The sequence below is a fragment of the Euprymna scolopes genome, chromosome 11 (assembly GCF_053919585.1).
Source record: "Euprymna scolopes isolate OS-2025 chromosome 11, ASM5391958v1, whole genome shotgun sequence".
Lineage (NCBI taxonomy): Eukaryota > Metazoa > Mollusca > Cephalopoda > Sepiida > Sepiolidae > Euprymna > Euprymna scolopes.
The window spans coordinates 16,627,503-16,648,041 of record NC_136492.1 but is presented as its reverse complement, the minus strand read 5'-3'; the positions used below and the strand labels follow the sequence as shown (position 1 = coordinate 16,648,041).

Genomic DNA, 20,539 nt, shown 5'->3' with positions numbered 1-20,539 from the left:
TTAAAATTACAAGTAAATAACACCAAACATTAATTTATTATAAAGTGTTTAAAAATAGTTATGCAAATAAGGCATCCAAATACTTGTGCTTGCTTTCTACTATATATAGTCTTGTCAGTTTTCAACCTTTAAACTATGGAAAAAAAAAAGCAAATTTTTAGTCCCAAATCCTTCATTTGAAAACTCCTTTGCTTGTAAATCAACTAATCTCTTGCAATTACTGTATTGTTTAATGCGAAAAACTATTTCTGGATTTAAAAACAAAATAGTGTTTTATCCCATGGCTCTCCAGCTGTGCTGATCAAACAGTACCTCTCTTAAAAAATTATGAACAAAAATGTTCGAGATATCAGCTCTAGTTTTTTTTTGTTCCACAGTATATATAGTATTCAAAAAAAATTATGTTGTATTATTGATGTAAATAACATGGCGTAGTTTTGGTGGTAAGATAGGTATGGTAAATGGGAAAAGCTTTTACATTTATCAATATTTAACTATCTCAAAATTTCTCTGAAATGAATTCTTTCCGAAGATACTCATTGTTGGATAATAACCTGGGCAGTGGCAGGTTTTGCGAGTCTGACAATGCTGGGAATAAATGAAAAAGAAGAATTCAAGTAACACAAAAAATCCCTCAAAATAGAGAGTTCCCAGGAATAGCAAACAGAATAAAAGAATTGGCATGTAATGTATGTCCCAGTATTTGTCTGAGGTGCTGATGTCAGATGCTGAACAAAGGAAGAACTTGTTCAATATAAACAAGAAACAACAGAAATAGGTCGAAGAGAGAGGCATGAATCGTCTGTCAACCACCATCCATATCTCTCTCTCTCTCTTTCCCCCCACCAGCACAAGCCTGGTCATCAAAATAAATTACAGTTGTTTTCATCTATAATATAAATCTCACCTGTCTGTTTAAATGTATGTATGTATATCTAACATCAAAAACATTTGACAGACGACGGATTTTCACAAGATCGGTATCATTTTAAAGCTCGACCCTTTGGACAACAAATATCAAAAAATTGGCTAAAAACATTAATTCCTTCATCCTCAACTGGGCAACTTTGTATAGGTTAGGGTTAGGATTTTCCGGCCACATTTCTGCAAGTCATCTTTTGTTTCCGATTGAATATGGTAAATTTGACTTCTGGTTGCATCATGGAGCATCGGTAAGACATCAGATTTTATTTCACTTTCTTTTCCACCTTCACGTCATGGGTTCGAGCCTACCTGCCTACTACCACTTTTTTTTTTTTTGCTCAATATACACCTCCAAACACTCGAGCAACGCCAGACACCCAGGCTAGTATTAACTAAATGATTAGTTTGTTATTAAAAAATATACATCCATACGCATTGAAAAAAAAATGAACTTCATAAATTTATACATATATTCTCTATAATTTTTGTTGTTGTACTATTACCTACATATATTTACCTTTAGATGTGGAACCTAATTTTAATTACTATTTACCATATTATCCTATCACTACATTCTCATTTTATATCTAAATGTCATTAAGCCAGTTTCTTCTACATTTGCATTTTGTATAATTCTGGCCCCCTTCCTCTTTTGATGAGAAGCATCTAGCTTTGAAATGCCATGATTTAAAGAGTTTTTTTGTTTTTTTTTTCTTAAATTTTCCCTTAACTTTTTCTTATTGTTCTGATGGTACAATAAAGTTATGACGTTTATTCCTCATCTTTCATTTAATATTATTGTATTTGCTCGCCTTAATAGTGTTGAGCATTTCTTATCTTGATAAGTTTTGCTTTGTTAAAGATTTACTCTTCGATAACATAATTTTATATTACATACTTGCTCATAATACAGCACTTGGATTTATTTATTTGCAGATGCTTTTGAGTTTAACATGTTTAATGATTTTTTTTCCAAATGATAATTGGTGTGTGTTCAATTGTTTGGTATTACAGTTGTCGATCAAAGTATGTGATGTTAACAATGGCAAAGTTGGAGAGAAAGCATTCAGCCTTGTGTTACCTTGCCTTTTAAAGCACAGTTTGCAGAGTCAAGTGCAAGAGGTCCGTGCTATTGGGTAAGTACAAAATAAAATTGTCGTCCTTGTCATCGGCTCCTACTCCTGTCGGTCTATCAGGTTCTGTCATAAGTCCTATCTTTGTGGTTGATATTTGTTTGGCATAACTTGCCTGGCCCAGTTGACCTTGGAATAGCAGTGGACAGTGTTCTCATGGCAGGGTAAAGAAAGGACGGTGTCGTTCTCAGCACTCTCTTCTTCTTCGTCGCCTTGCCTCTTCATTTTCTTTCCTCTTTTCCTAAAATTAATTTGTTCCCTGACAAGGAAGGAATTGGACCTAGTAATTCACTCCCATTCGTTTTTTTTTTTTTTTTTTTTTATTTTTATTACATTTTCACCCCAAACAAGGCAAATTGCCACTTTGGTGTAGGGGGCTACTATCAGGGGCAACAACTACTGGGGTACTATGTAGGGATTTGGGCAGCAAGATGTCGGTTCACGTTACACTTGAACTTCTGCACGTCAGTACTGTTGGGGAAGCAGGGACCTGGAATGGAATTCCAGAGTCTAGCGGTTCTGGGGAAGAAACTATTGGAGTAAAAAGATCTTTTACATCTAGGGATCTCTACAGTGTGGGGGTGGGATTTAGCAGCCTGTTGGGTTTGTTGAGGGTGCTCACGTCGTGGGGGCACAAGTGATTGCAGTTCGTCAGAGCATTCACTACTAAAATACTTGTAGAAAAGGCAGAGGGATGCAACATTTCGTCGATGGGACAGAGGCTGAAGCTTAGATACCAGTTCAGGGCCTATCAGGTTTGCGACTCTCTTTTGAACCTTGTCAAGGAGCGAGAGACTAGTAGCAGATGCACCAGCCCAGATGTGGCAGCAATACTCCATACATGGGCGAATGGTGGCTTTATAGAGGTACAGGATACTTTCGGGTGTTAGTAGTTTTCTAGCACGGTAGAGAGAGCCCACTCCCATTCGTTTGTTTGCATGTTTCTCAATAACCAATTTTTTTTGAAATTTTTGCACAAACATTAGTCATGGTGAAAGCAAATTTCTGCCAGTATGGATTTTCTGGGATAACTCTGTCCCCCCCCCCCCCCCAAGAAAAGGAGCATTATAGAGGTAAAATTGCCCTAAATCGTTCATCCATTTGTTTGCTTGCATTTTTCTTAATAACCACACCTGGGATTTTTTTTTTTTTTTTTTTTTAATTTTGCAAAAACGTTAGTCATGGTGAAAGTAAATTTTTGCCAGTATGTATTTTCTGGGATAACTCTGGTTGCCTCCTCTAGGGAACATTATAGAGGTAAAATTGTCCCCAAATACTTTGTCTGTTCGTTTGTTCGCACTTTTCTCAATACCCACACCTTGGATTTTTTGTTAATTTTGCACAAACATTAGTCATGGTGAAAGTAATTTTTTTTTTTTTCGCTCATGAAGGGTGACTCCGCACGCTCGGTTTGTTTTGAAAAGAAATGCAAAACCATTTGGCCTTTTGGTTATTCAGTGATACATTATGTCTTATGTTTTTAAAAACTAAAATTATTTTATGATATTTTTAAAACGTACGATTTTTTTTTTAATGCAATTTTTAGTTTGAATTTTTTATATTTATTTTTCAGTTAAATAATAAAGATAATTTATTTTTTATTCTAAAAGCTTGTCAACCATTTTGAAAATGACAAAGAATGCTGGGAAACTGATAAAACCACACATTCCATTGTTGGTGATTGCTTTGCTGGAGGCGGTCAGCGGATTGGAACCCCAAGTGATGAATTATCTTGCCGTAAGAGCCGGTGCTGGTAGTCAGGCGACTCAGGAAAAGGTAACCGATCCATCTATTATATAAAGTTATCTTGACAGATTTTTAAAGACCCAAATGCGGAACTCTTTCGCTGCTGACTGTTTCCCTCCTGCCTATATCCTTTGTATAACATTGTCCGGGAATCCAACACACTTTGTGTGCAGATGCAAAAGTTTCAGATGCAAACGAGACCAAGACAAAGAATAGGAAATAACTCCAACTCACTTGTTTTTTGTAGCAACAACATTTATTTCCTTCATTGGTACAGCTGTAGCATCACCCACGTAATCTAGAACATTCTAAACGTCTATCACGAGATCTTGAACATTATATAATTTCCCCCCACCCCACCTGTGACAGTTTTCTTTCTCTTTTTTATAGTCTTTTATTCCCCACCAGTGACGTCACTTTGCATGCATCTACATTTGTACATCCGTACTATATTACATTTGTTCTTTTCAAGACTAAGGTCAATAAGCATCTCCTGTTTTTACAATAGTCATCTTTCGTTCTTTTTAACTCCTTACATCAAGTGGCTTCATAACTTGTCTAGAGTTGTTTTCATAAAAAAAAAAGAAGGCATTTAAGCTTTGCTTTTGATCAGCCAATTTTCATTTGTTATCCGTATACTATGTTATTGACAATATAATAATGTACTTCACTACAATTTATTATAAAAAGTACTCAGTTCAGCCCAGACAACTAATAATATGAAACATTTTTAAGTAACCACCTAAAAATAAAAATCAGCATGGGGAATAACTCATATTTTTTAGGAATTCTTAGGATTTAATAAACAATGTGTATTTTTTTTTTCTCCCTTAAATTAATAAAATATTTATTTTAAGTTTCTGCATTTTTTTAATGAGATGCACCAATCGTATTATGTCTATGATGTTTTTGCATTTTTACCCCAAACAAAGCATAGTGCCATTTTGATGCAGGGGGCTACTATGTAGGGAGTTGAGCTGGAATACTATGTAGGGAGTTGGGCTGCAAGATGTCTGTTCACATTGTACTTGAATTTCTGCGTGTCAGTACAGTCGGGGAAACAGGAACCCGGAAACGAATTCTAAAGTTTAGCAGTTTTGGGAAAGAAAATATTAGAATAGAAGGCTTTCTGGCATCTGGCGATCTCTACTGTGCAGGGGTGGGATTTTGCTGCTTGTTGGGTTTGTCGTATTTATTTCTTCATTATGGTGTCTATGATCAAAATTCCAAAACTTAAAATAAATAAAATATTTATTCTAAGAAAAAAAAAAAAAAAGAAGACATTGTTGGTTGGTTTCTAAATCCGGATTACAAATTCGGTGTTCCAAAAAGAGGAACTATATTTCAATTATAATAGATGTTTATTTTACAACTAAAATTTTATTTCTTTTTCTGTGTAAGTTTAAAATGTAGTTACAGCTTGTTAAAAGAAAAAAAAAATCATTGAAATGTTATCTCATTAATTTGTATCATGTAATTCAATTTAATACAAATATTGTGAACTAGCAGGGAGACCCGATGTTGCCCAGGATTGAATGAGGATCATCAAAGTAAAAATTGCTTTTTCTTGTCATCGAAATCACTGAAATTGCCCACTTTTCAATCAAATCGATTGATTGCCTGCTCTGGTTGGGACCGAGTGCAGTGTACCGGGATGAAGCTTCACATACCTCCCCGCCGTGACTAGTCAACAATACATTGGAGTCCACATTGTACTGTAGAGCAGAGTTTCCCAAACTTGAGGACACCATGGAGCCTCTGAGCAGAGCAAAAGTTTTTCACAGGGCACTAATAAGATAATTTCTAAAATAAATATGAAAAAATTGTGTAAAAGCAATAAATATTATTTCATCTTGTTAACAAAAAAGTTAAATATTAGTAAATGCAGAACCATTACGAGTTAAAATCAATTTAGTATTATGCTGAAGGATACATTTGAAATGTGCATATATATTGAAATAATCTCTAGAAAATAAAAAGAGTCGAGCTTCAAAACGATACAAGTGATTGGTCTAAAGTTTTTTACTTCAACCTCTTTTGTCCCATCTTTCATGATCAAAAATGTAATGCCCTTTGTAAGCTACCTGTCGTCAGTCATTTAGTGTTGCTGTAAGAAGAGATGGAAAGTTTTAAAACCAGTATCACTGGATTCTCTCAGATCCAGTCACTTTTCAATTTGCAAGTTCCTCAACGTTCGCCTTCAACATCTAAATAGTGACTCTTATATTAATTTGTAGCTCTATTCTAGAGAATACCTCTTTTTCAATATCTCTGATTAATTCTGTGTCATCTTGATGTTTTACTTCCTTTTGATCCATGGCTGGAGTTATTATTATAATGATAAGAATTATCAGTTATTATGATTATCCTTCATCCTTTTTTATCTTGGTTCTGATTTTTTTTTTTATTTTGGATTGGATTTTATTTCTCAGTTCTATTTCATAACCATTTCCATATTTCTCGTCCGATGTTAAGTATATATATATATATATATATATATATATATATATATATGCAGCTCAAGCATGTTCTTATGAAGATTAATAATAGATTTTAACTCAAAACCGTTCCTTATTTATGAATATTTAATAAAAAACACAATTTTTCAGTGCATTTTACTGAACTATTTATATGTAAATATTTTTTCTTTTTATTCATTCTCTTTTTTTTTTTTCTTTTTTTTTTCCAGTTGGACTTGGCTCGTATTGCTGCTTCAAAATCATCTCCAATGATGGAAACTGTTAACTTTGTAAGTGTTCAATATCAAAATGCACAATGACTTTCTCCACAAAAAAAATGGCACAATAAAATGTCACAATCCTTTCTGCAATGCAACCACCATTAGTGCAAATGAACCTTAGTCTATTTCTGACTTGTCCACCAAGTTTCAGTCATGTATGTCCAACAGTCTTTGTTTTATCACCATCTTTTATCACTTTATAAGAGACGTTGCGAGCCTGTCTTTGTTTTATCGCTATTTCCATGGCAGGTGCTCGTCTGAGCTCTAATCCCTCGTCCCCCCTCGCCAGTCTTTCACGAGAAACACCCGTCTGGCTGAAACTACTGTCAATAATTTTCCCCACTCTCTATCTGTGCCTAAATCCAAACGTAGATTCTATGAGCAAAGCTTCTTTCTTAGAAGTGCACGCCAGTGGAACTCTCTGCCGCTTGCCTGTTTTCCACCTGACTACAACTTGGACGTCTTCAAGTCCAACATAAACAAACTCCTGCCAAACCGCCCCCTTAAGTAAGACACTCTATCAAAACCCCCAATACTAGTGATTACTACAATACTACCTCATTGATTACTGTACACGCAATAACCCTCATCCCTGAGTGGCCTTCGGGCCTTGATAAGTGGTGACCCCCATGTAAAAAAAAAAAAAAAAAAAAAAAAAAAATATTTTCGGTGGTGCCTCCATCATAGGATCTACAGAATTCAGGCTGTGATTCACTAGTAGGTGGTGGAACCCTTTGTCCCCAACTTTGCTGTAGGCTTCACAGGAGTCAGATACGATCGCAGGCCTCGCTGGCAGAATATATTTCTTTATTACAGTAGAACCCCGGGATACGGTGGCCTTAGGATACAGATTTTTCAGGTTACAATGTGGAATACGATATTTTTCCGGCCTCTGGTTACAGTATTTGCCCTGCCTGACGTTGTTATTTATAATGTTGTTTGATTATATATATGTGTATTATGTACTGTACTGTATTTTCGTTACTAATTTTTAATGCCGTATCCCGGGGGTTCGATTTGTATTTTATTTATTTTGTTTTATTGTTTACTACCCTCACCATGAAACCCTCCTTCTTGGTGGGGTTATATTCTGCGAAGACCCAGAGTGATTCGAGGAGCCTTCCAACATGTTTTCTTCTGTCAAACAGAAACTCATCAATTTTCATTGTGTCCTGGGCCTCTGATCTGCCAGGAATTCCTAAGGACATAATCCTGGCAAATATCTCTCATAAAGTTTCTTTAGTTGGTAACTGTGTTCCAACTCTATACCCGATTCTCTCTGCAGACTTTTATTCTCGTTGCCATATCACATAGCCGCAAATAAATTATTTTAATAATTTTGGAGATGTCGATTTTATGACGTTTCTGAAATTTTGAGATGAGGATTGGTTATTCACATTATTATCCATTGGGCTACTGTTCTCAGCTTCAGTGTGATTTTCGCAACGTTTCGTCGATGTGACCTCCATGGCGCAGTGGTTAGAGTACTTGGAAAAATCAGTTGTAAAAGAAATATTCTCCTGAAGGTTGAAGGTTCAATCCTCAGTGTGGGCGATCAAAAAATACAATTGTAAATTACTTAAGACCTCTATCCAGCCATGGCTGACGGAACAAGAGCACGCTACCCCCGTGAAGTAAATAAAGGGTTCTGCTTGAAATTCCGTCCAAATTCCTGAATTCGACAGAAACATTCCTGAGTACTACAAGATACACCTGAAGAAGGTCGGAGGTTACATCGACCAAAACATTGTGAAAATCACACTCAAGATGAGAACAGTAGTCCGATGAATCCTCATCTCAAAAATAATATGTCTATTTTATGTAATACTAGCAGGGGTGCCCGGCGTTGCTCGGGTGTTTGGAGGTGTATGCTGTGCAAAAAAACAAAAAAAATGGTTAATTTTTTAAAACTTTGACCCCTATTATGACCCCTTAAAATTTATTGTTTCGGGCTCAAATCACTTTATTAAGTTAGATCCATGTTCAAAGAACCTAAATCTAAAATTTCAAGTGTCTAGACCCAAAATTGTCGGAGGAGTTTGGTAGAGTTCTTAAAGGTCAAATCATTGAAATTTGATCCCTTAACAGCCAAATTTCTGGCTGACACCCGTCACATCGATTTTCCCAAATCTCAGTACCCGGTATTTCAAATTTCGAGTCTATAGATTAAAAATTGACAGAGTTATTGCGTAGGGAAATGTACACAGACACACAGACAGACAGACACATTCACTTTTATAGATATATAGACTAGCAGGCTGCCTGGCATTGCCCGATTGTAAAATAAGCATAAATATTATATTTTAATTAATGCAGAATTCTTATTTATTATAAACAGAAATATTGTAGGTATTAAACATAACATTAAATTCCTTTTAAAAAATAATGAAGTAAAAAAAAAAAAAAACGCAAAGAAACTGAGACATGTGCATGCGAGTATTACGTTTTTTCTAAACAGTTCACGTCTTGTAAGTAAAAAAAAAAATACTCAAGTTTGATCCAAACCAAAACCTAACGATGATGAGTCAAGCACGATAACCATTAGACCAGCTTGACATGATCTTTAAGAGATGTTTTCAAACCAACTTAGATTAAACATAAAGAAGTTGTCAGGTTTCACTACCGCGCATGCACAGTCGTGAAACAGTTGAAAACAGATAAAAATCTGATCACCTCCACGTACAAATTTCTAAATTTTGATCTTTTAGCAGCCTTTTTTTTTCTGGATAAAAACAGATTAAAAAGTTTTCCATATGTCTGAATACTCTATATACAAAATTTCAAGTCTGGAGATCAAAAATTTGTTGGGTATATATGTTGATACACACACACACACATACATATTCTCACTTTTATAGATATATACATTTTTTCTAAAGTTGATAAATTTATGCTTATGTTTTCCATTTTTTTTACACTGATTAAATTTGTATGTGATTAAAACTAAATATTTTTCTTCCAATTTATTAAGTCATCTGCTTAGATTTTCATTGGCTGAGCGTGTTTGTTATTGATTTTTCATTGCCTGATCAACTTGATCAGCGCTCAGCATATTTCTGCAGTTTACATTAGCTACCAGGTGAGACCAAACCAACATTTATGGAAATCCAGATCAGTAACTGTAGAAGTACCCCTTCAGCTTCAGGCAAGTCATCAGCGTATTGAGAATTTGGTGAGAGTAGAAAATGAATCTTGGTTTTATTTTCAGCAAACTTGTAACTTTCGCGCCCGCCACCACCCTATTTTTTTTCTTCTTTTTGGCCTAAAATTTCATGAATAATGTTTCTGACAAAGAGGAAAAAATTGTTAGATCCACTGTTGAGTTGTTGGTATGTTACAATTTTCAAGCCTCTCACAGTATTCAACATGACTTAACTGACATCTCGTCAATTCTTGAGTGATTTCAGTATTGATAAATTAGTCAAAAAATATATTTCCAATTATATTTTAACTTTTTCTTTTTTGTTTTCTTTTCTTTCCAGTGTGTCCAGTATGTGGATAGTTCCATCCTGCCTGAGTTAGTGCCACGGATCATCGAACTAGTGAAGGGTGGAATCGGAGTTGGAACAAAGGTAATTTATTACGCGAGCTTTTTTTTTTTCTCTTTTTATGTGCAGCAAAAACCAAATTGAAAGATTAGGGTTAGGGTTCAATCAAATTGAAAGATTAGGATTAGACCAAATTGAAAGATTAAGATTAGGGTTAGACCAAATTGAAAGATGAGGATTAGACCAAATGGAAAGATTAGGATTAGACCAAATTGAAAGATTAAGATTAGATCAAATTGAAAGATTAGGATTAGATCAAATTGAAAGATTAGGATTAGACAAAATTGAAAAATTAGGATTAGATCAAATTGAAAAATTAGGATTAGACCAAATTGAAAGATTAAGATTAGATCAAATTGAAAGATTAGGATTAGACAAAATTGAAAGATTAGGATTAGACAAAATTGAAAGATTAGGATTAGACAAAATTGAAAGATTAGGGTTAGACAAAATTGAAAGATTAGGATTAGACCAAATTGAAAGATTAGGGTTAGACCAAATTGAAAGATTAAGATTAGACCAAATTGAAAGATTAGGATTAGACCAAATTGAAAGATTAAGATTAGACCAAATTGAAAGATTAGGGTTAGACCAAATTGAAAGATTAGGATTAGATCAAATTGAAAGATTAAGATTAGATCAAATTGAAAGATTAGGATTAGATCAAATTGAAAGATTAGGATTAGACAAAATTGAAAGATTAGGATTAGACAAAATTGAAAGATTAGGATTAGACAAAATTGAAAGATTAGGATTAGACCAAATTGAAAGATTAGGGTTAGACCAAATTGAAAGATTAGGATTAGACCAAATTGAAAGATTAGGATTAGACCAAATTGAAAGATTAAGATTAGACCAAATTGAAAGATTAGGATTAGACCAAATTGAAAGATTAGGATTAGACAAAATTGAAAGATTAAGATTAGACCAAATTGAAAGATTAGGATTAGACCAAATTGAAAGATTAAGATTAGACCAAATTGAAAGATTAAGATTAGACCAAATTGAAAGATTAGGATTAGACCAAATTGAAAGATTAGGATTAGACCAAATGGAAAGATTAGGATTAGACCAAATTGAAAGATTAAGATTAGATCAAATTGAAAGATTAGGATTAGATCAAATTGAAAGATTAGGATTAGACCAAATTGAAAGATTAGGATTAGACAAAATTGAAAAATTAGGATTAGATCAAATTGAAAAATTAGGATTAGACCAAATTGAAAGATTAAGATTAGATCAAATTGAAAGATTAGGATTAGACAAAATTGAAAGATTAGGATTAGACAAAATTGAAAGATTAGGATTAGACAAAATTGAAAGATTAGGGTTAGACAAAATTGAAAGATTAGGATTAGACCAAATTGAAAGATTAAGATTAGACCAAATTGAAAGATTAGGGTTAGACCAAATTGAAAGATTAGGATTAGACCAAATTGAAAGATTAAGATTAGACCAAATTGAAAGATTAGGGTTAGACCAAATTGAAAGATTAGGATTAGATCAAATTGAAAGATTAAGATTAGATCAAATTGAAAGATTAGGATTAGATCAAATTGAAAGATTAGGATTAGATCAAATTGAAAGATTAGGATTAGACAAAATTGAAAGATTAGGATTAGACAAAATTGAAAGATTAGGATTAGACAAAATTGAAAGATTAGGATTAGACCAAATTGAAAGATTAGGGTTAGACCAAATTGAAAGATTAGGGTTAGACCAAATTGAAAGATTAAGATTAGACAAAATTGAAAGATTAGGATTAGACCAAATTGAAAGATTAAGATTAGACCAAATTGAAAGATTAGGGTTAGACCAAATTGAAAGATTAGGGTTAGACCAAATTGAAAGATTAGGATTAGATCAAATTGAAAGATTAAGATTAGATCAAATTGAAAGATTAGGATTAGATCAAATTGAAAGATTAGGATTAGATCAAATTGAAAGATTAGGATTAGACAAAATTGAAAGATTAGGATTAGACAAAATTGAAAGATTAGGATTAGACAAAATTGAAAGATTAGGATTAGACCAAATTGAAAGATTAGGGTTAGACCAAATTGAAAGATTAGGATTAGACCAAATTGAAAGATTAGGATTAGACCAAATTGAAAGATTAAGATTAGACCAAATTGAAAGATTAGGATTAGACCAAATTGAAAGATTAGGATTAGACAAAATTGAAAGATTAAGATTAGACCAAATTGAAAGATTAGGATTAGACCAAATTGAAAGATTAAGATTAGACCAAATTGAAAGATTAAGATTAGACCAAATTGAAAGATTAGGATTAGACCAAATTGAAAGATTAAGATTAGACCAAATTGAAAAATTAGGATTAGATCAAATTGAAAAATTAGGATTAGATCAAATTGAAAGATTAGGATTAGATCAAATTGAAAGATTAGGATTAGATCAAATTGAAAGATTAGGATTAGACCAAATTGAAAGATTAGGATTAGACAAAATTGAAAGATTAGGATTAGACAAAATTGAAAGATTAGGATTAGACCAAATTGAAAGATTAGGGTTAGACCAAATTGAAAGATAAGGATTAGACCAAATTGAAAGATTAAGATTAGACCAAATTGAAAGATTAGGATTAGACCAAATTGAAAGATTAAGATTAGACCAAATTGAAAGATTAGGGTTAGACCAAATTGAAAGATTAGGGTTAGACCAAATTGAAAGATTAGGATTAGATCAAATTGAAAGATTAAGATTAGATCAAATTGAAAGATTAGGATTAGATCAAATTGAAAGATTAGGATTAGACAAAATTGAAAGATTAGGATTAGACAAAATTGAAAGATTAGGATTAGACAAAATTGAAAGATTAGGATTAGACCAAATTGAAAGATTAGGGTTAGACCAAATTGAAAGATTAGGATTAGACGAAATTGAAAGATTAGGATTAGACCAAATTGAAAGATTAAGATTAGACCAAATTGAAAGATTAAGATTAGACCAAATTGAAAGATTAGGATTAGACAAAATTGAAAGATTAAGATTAGACCAAATTGAAAGATTAGGATTAGACCAAATTGAAAGATTAAGATTAGACCAAATTGAAAGATTAAGATTAGACCAAATTGAAAGATTAGGATTAGACCAAATTGAAAGATTAAGATTAGACCAAATTGAAAAATTAGGATTAGACCAAATTGAAAGATTAAGATTAGACCAAATTGAAAGATTAGGATTAGACCAAATTGAAAGATTAGGATTAGACCAAATTGAAAGATTAAGATTAGACCAAATTGAAAAATTAGGATTAGATCAAATTGAAAGATTAGGATTAGACAAAATTGAAAGATTAGGATTAGACAAAATTGAAAGATTAAGATTAGACCAAATTGAAAGATTAGGATTAGACAAAATTGAAAGATTAAGATTAGACCAAATTGAAAGATTAGGATTAGACCAAATTGAAAGATTAAGATTAGACCTAATTGAAAGATTAGGATTAGACCAAATTGAAAGATTAGGATTAGACCAAATTGAAAGATTAGGATTAGACCAAATTGAAAGATTAAGATTAGACCAAATTGAAAAATTAGGATTAGATCAAATTGAAAGATTAGGATTAGACAAAATTGAAAGATTAGGATTAGACAAAATTGAAAGATTAGGATTAGACCAAATTGAAAGATTAGGGTTAGACCAAATTGAAAGATTAGGATTAGACCAAATTGAAAGATTAGGATTAGACCAAATTGAAAGATTAAGATTAGGGTTAGACCAAATTGAAAGATTAAGATTAGGGTTAGACCAAATTGAAAGATCAAGATTAGGGTTAGACCAAATTGAAAGATCAAGATTAGGGTTAGACCAAATTGAAAGATTAAGATTAGGGTTAGACCAAATTGAAAGATTAAGATTAGGGTTAGATCAAATTGAAAGATTAAGATTAGGGTTAGACCAAATTGAAAGATTAAGATTAGGGTTAGACCAAATTGAAAGATTAAGATTAGGGTTAGACCAAATTGAAAGATTAAGATTAGGGTTAGACCAAATTGAAAGATTAAGATTAGGGTTAGACCAAATTGAAAGATCAAGATTAGGGTTAGACCAAATTGAAAGATCAAGATTAGGGTTAGACCAAATTGAAAGATCAAGATTAGGGTTAGACCAAATTGAAAGATCAAGATTAGGGTTAGACCAAATTGAAAGATCAAGATTAGGGTTAGACCAAATTGAAAGATCAAGATTAGGGTTAGACCAAATTGAAAGATTAAGATTAGGGTTAGACCAAATTGAAAGATCAAGATTAGGGTTAGATCAAATTGAAAGATCAAGATTAGGGTTAGATCAAATTGAAAGATTAAGATTAGGGTTAGATCAAATTGAAAGATTAAGATTAGGGTTAGACCAAATTGAAAGATCAAGATTAGGGTTAGACCAAATTGAAAGATTAAGATTAGGGTTAGACCAAATTGAAAGATTAGGGTTAGACCAAATTGAAAGATTATGGTTAGACCAAATTGAAAGGTCAGGGTTAGACCAAATTGAAAGATTTGGATTAGACCAAATTGAAAGATTAGATAACCTATTTAAGAAAAATAGCAAAAAGTAGTTTAGGTTATTTGGCAAAAACAACAATGAAAATAAAATTAATAAAAATCCACTGTTTAGAAGCACAGTGAAGATGAAATTCAAAACATAACGGTTAAAAGATCATACTGTTCTACATCTACTGACACAAGAACTCTCATCCATTCTTTCAATGTGGCCATACCATCAAAGTCTCCTGTTTTTCACACATTTTATTTTATCCACTTTTATACACTTAAATTGGTTCTGAGATTCAATTGTTATTCATACAGTTGATAGCTTTATTTATTTATTTATTTAAAAAAAATTAATTAACTTTTTTCTTTTCAGGCTGGCTGTGCCAGTTTCATTACTTTACTGGTAACCCAGTGTCCACATGACCTTGCGCCTCATGCAGGTAAGATTTTTTTTACTCCTTTGTCTTTTTATTCTATACATATCTATCTAGCTATACATATAGTTATTTATGTTTTTTTTTTTTTTGCAATACTTTTTGAATGAATTCAATTATTTATATGAACGTGTATTTTTACCTAAATGCAAGTTGAGAATAATTTTCCTTTTTACCAATTTGGTACCCCCAAATGAGGAGCGGCATATGTATTGTTTTATTTTTATTTTTATATAATTATCCACTGACACGTGTTTCGTCGTCTACAACTCATCAGAGTGGCTGAATCTAGCGAGATTCGAAATCGGGAACCCATGGTAAGAAGCGTTAACCTCTACCATGAGGCTATCTTGCACGACTGTTGAATATATTGCGATTTATGTAGATGTTATTTGGTTTTGTTTTGCGATACGTTTTTGAATGAATTTAATTATTTATACGAAAGTGCATTTTTACCTAAATGCAAGTTGGGAATAATTTTCCCGTTTGACCAATTTGGTACCCCCAAATGGTGAGCGGCATATGTATTGATTTTTTTTTAATATAATTATCCACTATCTAGCTATACATATAGTTATCCACAGACAGACTGTTTTGCTGTATCCCAGCTCTTCAGTGCGGCTAGACTAGCAATTACCTCAAGCCAGGATTGAAACTCTACTACCTAGGCAAAGGTTGCTGTTTTTAACCATTACGCTATTTGGTTGCTGCTAAAATGGGTATGCAAAATTCCAATGTTCAAACATTATCCAAACACCTAAACTCAATTTATATATTGTTTTATATGCTAGCAGCAGTTTGTTTCACTCCCCAATATGCTCAACCCAATATAGGGAGCATTTATCGTCATCCACAGACAGACTGTTTCGCTATATCACAGCTCTTCTGTGTGGCTAGACTAGCAACTACCTCAAGCTCGGATTCAAATTCTACCGTCTAGGTGACAATCAGCGCTTCTATCTGTTATGCCATTTGGCTGCTGCTAAGAATGTTATGTGAAATTACAATGATTAAACACATGCACACACACACATACACACACAGTGTCCGAAAATTAACCATGGTTCTGAGTATGACCTTAAAAAACATCCAGTAGCAAGGCCCCATTTATGAGCTATGGAGACTGGAGTTGCTCCTTATTTACCATTGCTCCCAGATCCACTTTGGCCCAGAGTGATAATGCATGTTAGGGCATCATGTGTTACCAAATCAGGCTGTCTGAAGCTAATGGATTCCTGATTAAAAATGCACGAAACATTGATGGTTTTTTTTTTTTGTCCTTTTCCCTTTGCAAAACTCAATCATGTTCTGTAAAGTCAAAAACAACAATTTTCTTCTACAAAACAAACTAAACACTATAAATAAATATTAGAAGATACAAAGAACTTGAAATATGAAAGCTTCTTTTCTTCTTTTTTTTTTTTTTCAAATTACTGTATTTGGCATTAAATTATACGAACGGCGTTGATATACATAAAGCAATCAAACCAAATACCATGAATCAATATTTGAAGATATACAGAATTTGTAGCATAAAACCTTCCAGAATTACTAGATTCGGCATTAAATAAGCCATTGTTGATATACCCTGAAACAAAAGCAACCAATCAAAATTTACCATCTATTTATTGTAAACCACTTTTGTACTTCATCTTCAAAGCGTTTATTTTGTTTATAGGTAAATTGATGTCAGCCATGCTTACTGGCCTCTCAGATCGGAATCTAGCCGTTAGAAAAGCCTATGCATCTGCCTTGGGACATTTAGTGAAGGTAAGTCATTTTCTATAATTAATTTGATTATTTGGATTCTTCGGACTACTGTTCTCATCTTGAGTCTTAATTGTAAGTTACACTCTTCTGAAGGTTGAAGGTTCAATCCTCAGTGCAGGCGATACTAAAAATACCATTGCAAAATACTTAAGACTTGCATGGATGACGGAACAAGAGCATGCTACCATCTTAAGGGGTTTCGTTTGAAATTCCATTCAGATTCAAAAGTTTTACAGAAAGATTCCTGAGTTCAACAAAATACACCTAAAGGAGGTCAGAGGTCACATCAATGAAAACGTTAGGAAATTATTAATCAAGATGCAAACAGTAGTCCACAAAATCTAAAGAATACAAAAAAACATGCGGACGATTATACCACATTTGTCAGCATAAAGAATCCGAAAGATTCAAACTTGCCAAACTTTTAAACAAATGTTAAATACACAGCTGAAGTCTGGTTATTACTCAGTGGATAGTGATGTCTCTCCATTTTTTTTCTCTTTTTTGCGGTTGTCTCCTTATTCTTTAGTTATTCAACAGTGGTTGTAAAATGTAACAGCACAAAATCATTGGTGTTTAACATTGCTTTCAGGGTTTGATTTTTCTTCACTACACAAACATGATATCCCTAACCCACCACTTATATCGGTTAAGAGCAGCTGTCTCAAAGCCCTTTCACTCTTCCTCTTGCAGCTGTCGTCCAAAAGAAGAGAAAAAGATTTAATCAGCTTATGCATTACATATCACTTTAAATTTCCTGTGTATGGAACAATATAGTGACATATAGTCTTAATTCTTAACTTTTTACTTCTAATGAAAATTCCCACTATTCTGCTTAATTTAACTTAATGTGGAAATTTCCATTTTTAACCTTCTGGCTTCTAATTTTGCTTCATAAAAATTTGAATTAAGATTATTTCGCCCTTTTTATCCTTATTGTAAACTAGTTATTCAAGACCAAAAAGAAACGTAATATAAATAAAATAGAAATTAATCTTTTATTATGTATTCATTTTTTTTTTTTTTTTCATGATTTCTTTTGTAGGTTGCTACTGATAGCAGCACAGAAAAGTTGATGATTAAGTTGAAAACTTGGTACATGGAAAAAGGTATGTTCAATTGTTATGTAATCAATCATGAGAAAACATTGAGGATGTGTAATATCTTTATTATTAAAATAAAAACACTTATCACTTGAGGTCATTTCTAATTGATACTTTGTTGGTTTAGAATTATTCAGTGATCTTCCTAAATCAACTCTCCTGAATTAGGTGTGTAAATGTAGAATACAATAAGGCAAATCAGTTCCTTCGCTTTTTTTTTCTCACATCTATAATATAATAATATAAATTATTTGTTGTTTTGATTTCAATAATTTTGTTTTTATACGTTTCATAAACATATATCATATAAATTCAAATAAAAAAACTTATTTTTAAAATTAAAAAAAAATTATTTTCATAATTTCATAAACATATTTCTTATAAAATTTATAATAAAATAAAAACTTGTTTAATTTTGTTTTTAAAATTGCAAGTAGATACTAATTGTGTTATTTTTATCTGTATAATTTTGTTAATTTTTATTGTATACTTTCCAATAATGTTCTTTCCTTATATTTTAATTCAATAATTGCTTCACAATAGAAATAATGAAGAGCAATAAACTAAAGTAAGTGATTTGCCTTGTCAACGCTTCCGGTAGCAGCAACGTCGGAAGTTAGGAAGTACGTTAGCTAACTATAATCGAATGTCCATATGCATTTCCAGAAATCAAAACTGTATATTCTACTTCATGCGAGGATTATTATATAGAAGACATTATTCATTGATCTTAAGTCATCTTTACTGAATTAGGTATATAATCCTCCTTGCCAAACTTTTACAAAAAAAAAAACAACACTCTACTAACTACAACCACTACCAACAATTTCCCCCACTCTCTATCTGTGCCTAAATCTAAACCCGGATTCCACGAACACACCTTCTTTCCTAGAACCACTGTGGAACACTGTTACATCGGCATGCTTCCCAGCCGAATACAGTATGGTTGTCTTCAAGTCTAATGTGAACAAATTCTTGTTGAACCGTCCCCTTAAATAATCAAATTGTACCCAACTTACACCATTACCAATTACTACACTACCACCTTACATTTATTTACTCTTATCCTCGAGTGGCCTTCAGGCCTTGATAAGTGGTGACTCCCTTTGTGAAAAATAAAAAAATGTGAAACGCAAGCACTAGCCAACAAGAGAATGCCCTCTTCTATTTCCAGAAATCAAAATTATATATTCCACCTCATATGGGGATTATTATTAAAGAAGACAAAAGATTTCTGATTGTGTTATTCATTTCATGCAAGCAATAATATATGTCACTTTTATTCGTACGTGAAAATATTTAGGATGATTACTTTCACGTAAGATTTATCTGGTTTAGACTTATCGCATTCTTATTTTACATGCTGGCGTGAGTTAGCTTTCAAAAATGACATGCAAGTGCAGTTTTGATTGTTTATATAAGATTCATTTCAACAGCTAACACATTGACTCTTCATAATATGATTCACGGTTAAGCTAAATTTTTCTTTTACTAATAAATTCATTCAGATTTGAACAATGCAAAAACAGATTTGTTGTTATATGGTATTCACCCTAGCCGAGTTGAACCGACTTCCTCCAAAGAAGGAAGTTTCAAGGGAATAAAAATTCACAGGCATCCCCGGTCATGAAAACAGATGAAAACAATTTTTTTTTTTTTTTTTTTTTTACTTAGGAGTCACTACTTATCAAGGCCCGAAGGCCACTCGAGGATGAGAGATAATGAATGTTAGATACTGCTGTAGTAATCGTTAATGGTGTAAGTTGAGTAAAATTTGATTATTTAAGGGGACAGTTCAACAAGAACTTGTTTTCATTGGACTTGAAGGCTACCCTGTTGTATTCAACTGGGAAGCAGGACAGCGGAACAGTGTTCCACAGGCGGGTAGTTCTAGGAAAGAAGCTTTGTTTGTAGAATCTGCATTTAGATTTAGGCACAGATAGAGAGGGGGGGGCTGTTGGTAGTGGTTGTAGCTAGTTGAGTGTTTTTTTTGTGAAAGTTGATGTTTCTTAATTTTTAGATTAGGATTGCTAATTTTTACTACTCTTGAGCTATTCTCTCAATGTTTTGGCCAATGTAACCTCCAACCTTCTTCAGGTGTATCTTGTCAAACAGAACCCTTTATTTGAATCACAGAGGTAGCATGTTCTCGTTCCATCATCCATGAATGATTCCATGTAAGTGTGGAGAAATATACAAAGGTGAAATATCTCGCCTACAAAAAAAGATCAAAACACTTGAAAGCTGTAATACGTGCAGATATTGAAAAGTCATGCTAAACATCAACACACCACAGTTTGTATGCCGTATATGAAACACAGTTTGTATGCCGTATATGAAACACAGTTTGTATGCCATATATGAAAGGTTTGTTGGAAAAACTTTAAAAAATATGCAATACATGTGGCGTCAGGACAGTGTTCAGGAATGACTTAACTGTCTGACTGCATCTTGTGCAAGTGAAGTCCTCTGCGGAAAAGATCAAGAACTGTGTGAGACATGTCGCCTACTAAAAGGAAGCATAATACGTAGAGATATTTTTCTTGAGATTTTGTCAGATTAAAAAATTGTTGGAAAATCACTGTTGTTCCTATGTTTACTTTTTTTTTATCTTTTTTTAATCTTTTTTC

The 20,539-nt window shown here is 32.8% G+C and overlaps 3 protein-coding genes across 3 annotated transcripts in view; 2 read left to right on the top strand and 1 right to left on the bottom strand.

Moving 5' to 3' along the window:
• The window catches only part of LOC145287772 (proteasome adapter and scaffold protein ECM29-like), a 184,835-nt gene that overhangs the window by 129,605 nt on the left and 34,691 nt on the right, over positions 1–20,539 (top strand). The window contains exons 33-39 of the mRNA XM_080135598.1: positions 1,939–2,060; positions 3,668–3,833; positions 6,493–6,552; positions 10,026–10,115; positions 14,976–15,042; positions 16,715–16,806; positions 17,852–17,915. Of these exons, the coding sequence (XP_079991724.1) occupies positions 1,939–2,060; positions 3,668–3,833; positions 6,493–6,552; positions 10,026–10,115; positions 14,976–15,042; positions 16,715–16,806; positions 17,852–17,915 (661 nt within the window). The remainder of the gene's footprint in view (positions 1–1,938; positions 2,061–3,667; positions 3,834–6,492; positions 6,553–10,025; positions 10,116–14,975; positions 15,043–16,714; positions 16,807–17,851; positions 17,916–20,539) is intronic.
• On the top strand, positions 10,741–12,443 carry LOC145288251 (uncharacterized; the record flags this gene model as incomplete). The annotated part of the gene is made up of 4 exons (XM_080136288.1): positions 10,741–10,860; positions 11,629–11,804; positions 11,895–12,140; positions 12,428–12,443. Coding segments are annotated over 4 exons (558 nt in total), but the record flags the coding sequence as incomplete, so codon positions are not given.
• LOC145288250 (uncharacterized) lies at positions 13,041–13,487 on the bottom strand (the record flags this gene model as incomplete). Its single annotated transcript, XM_080136287.1, has 2 exons — positions 13,041–13,112; positions 13,425–13,487. Coding segments are annotated over 2 exons (135 nt in total), but the record flags the coding sequence as incomplete, so codon positions are not given.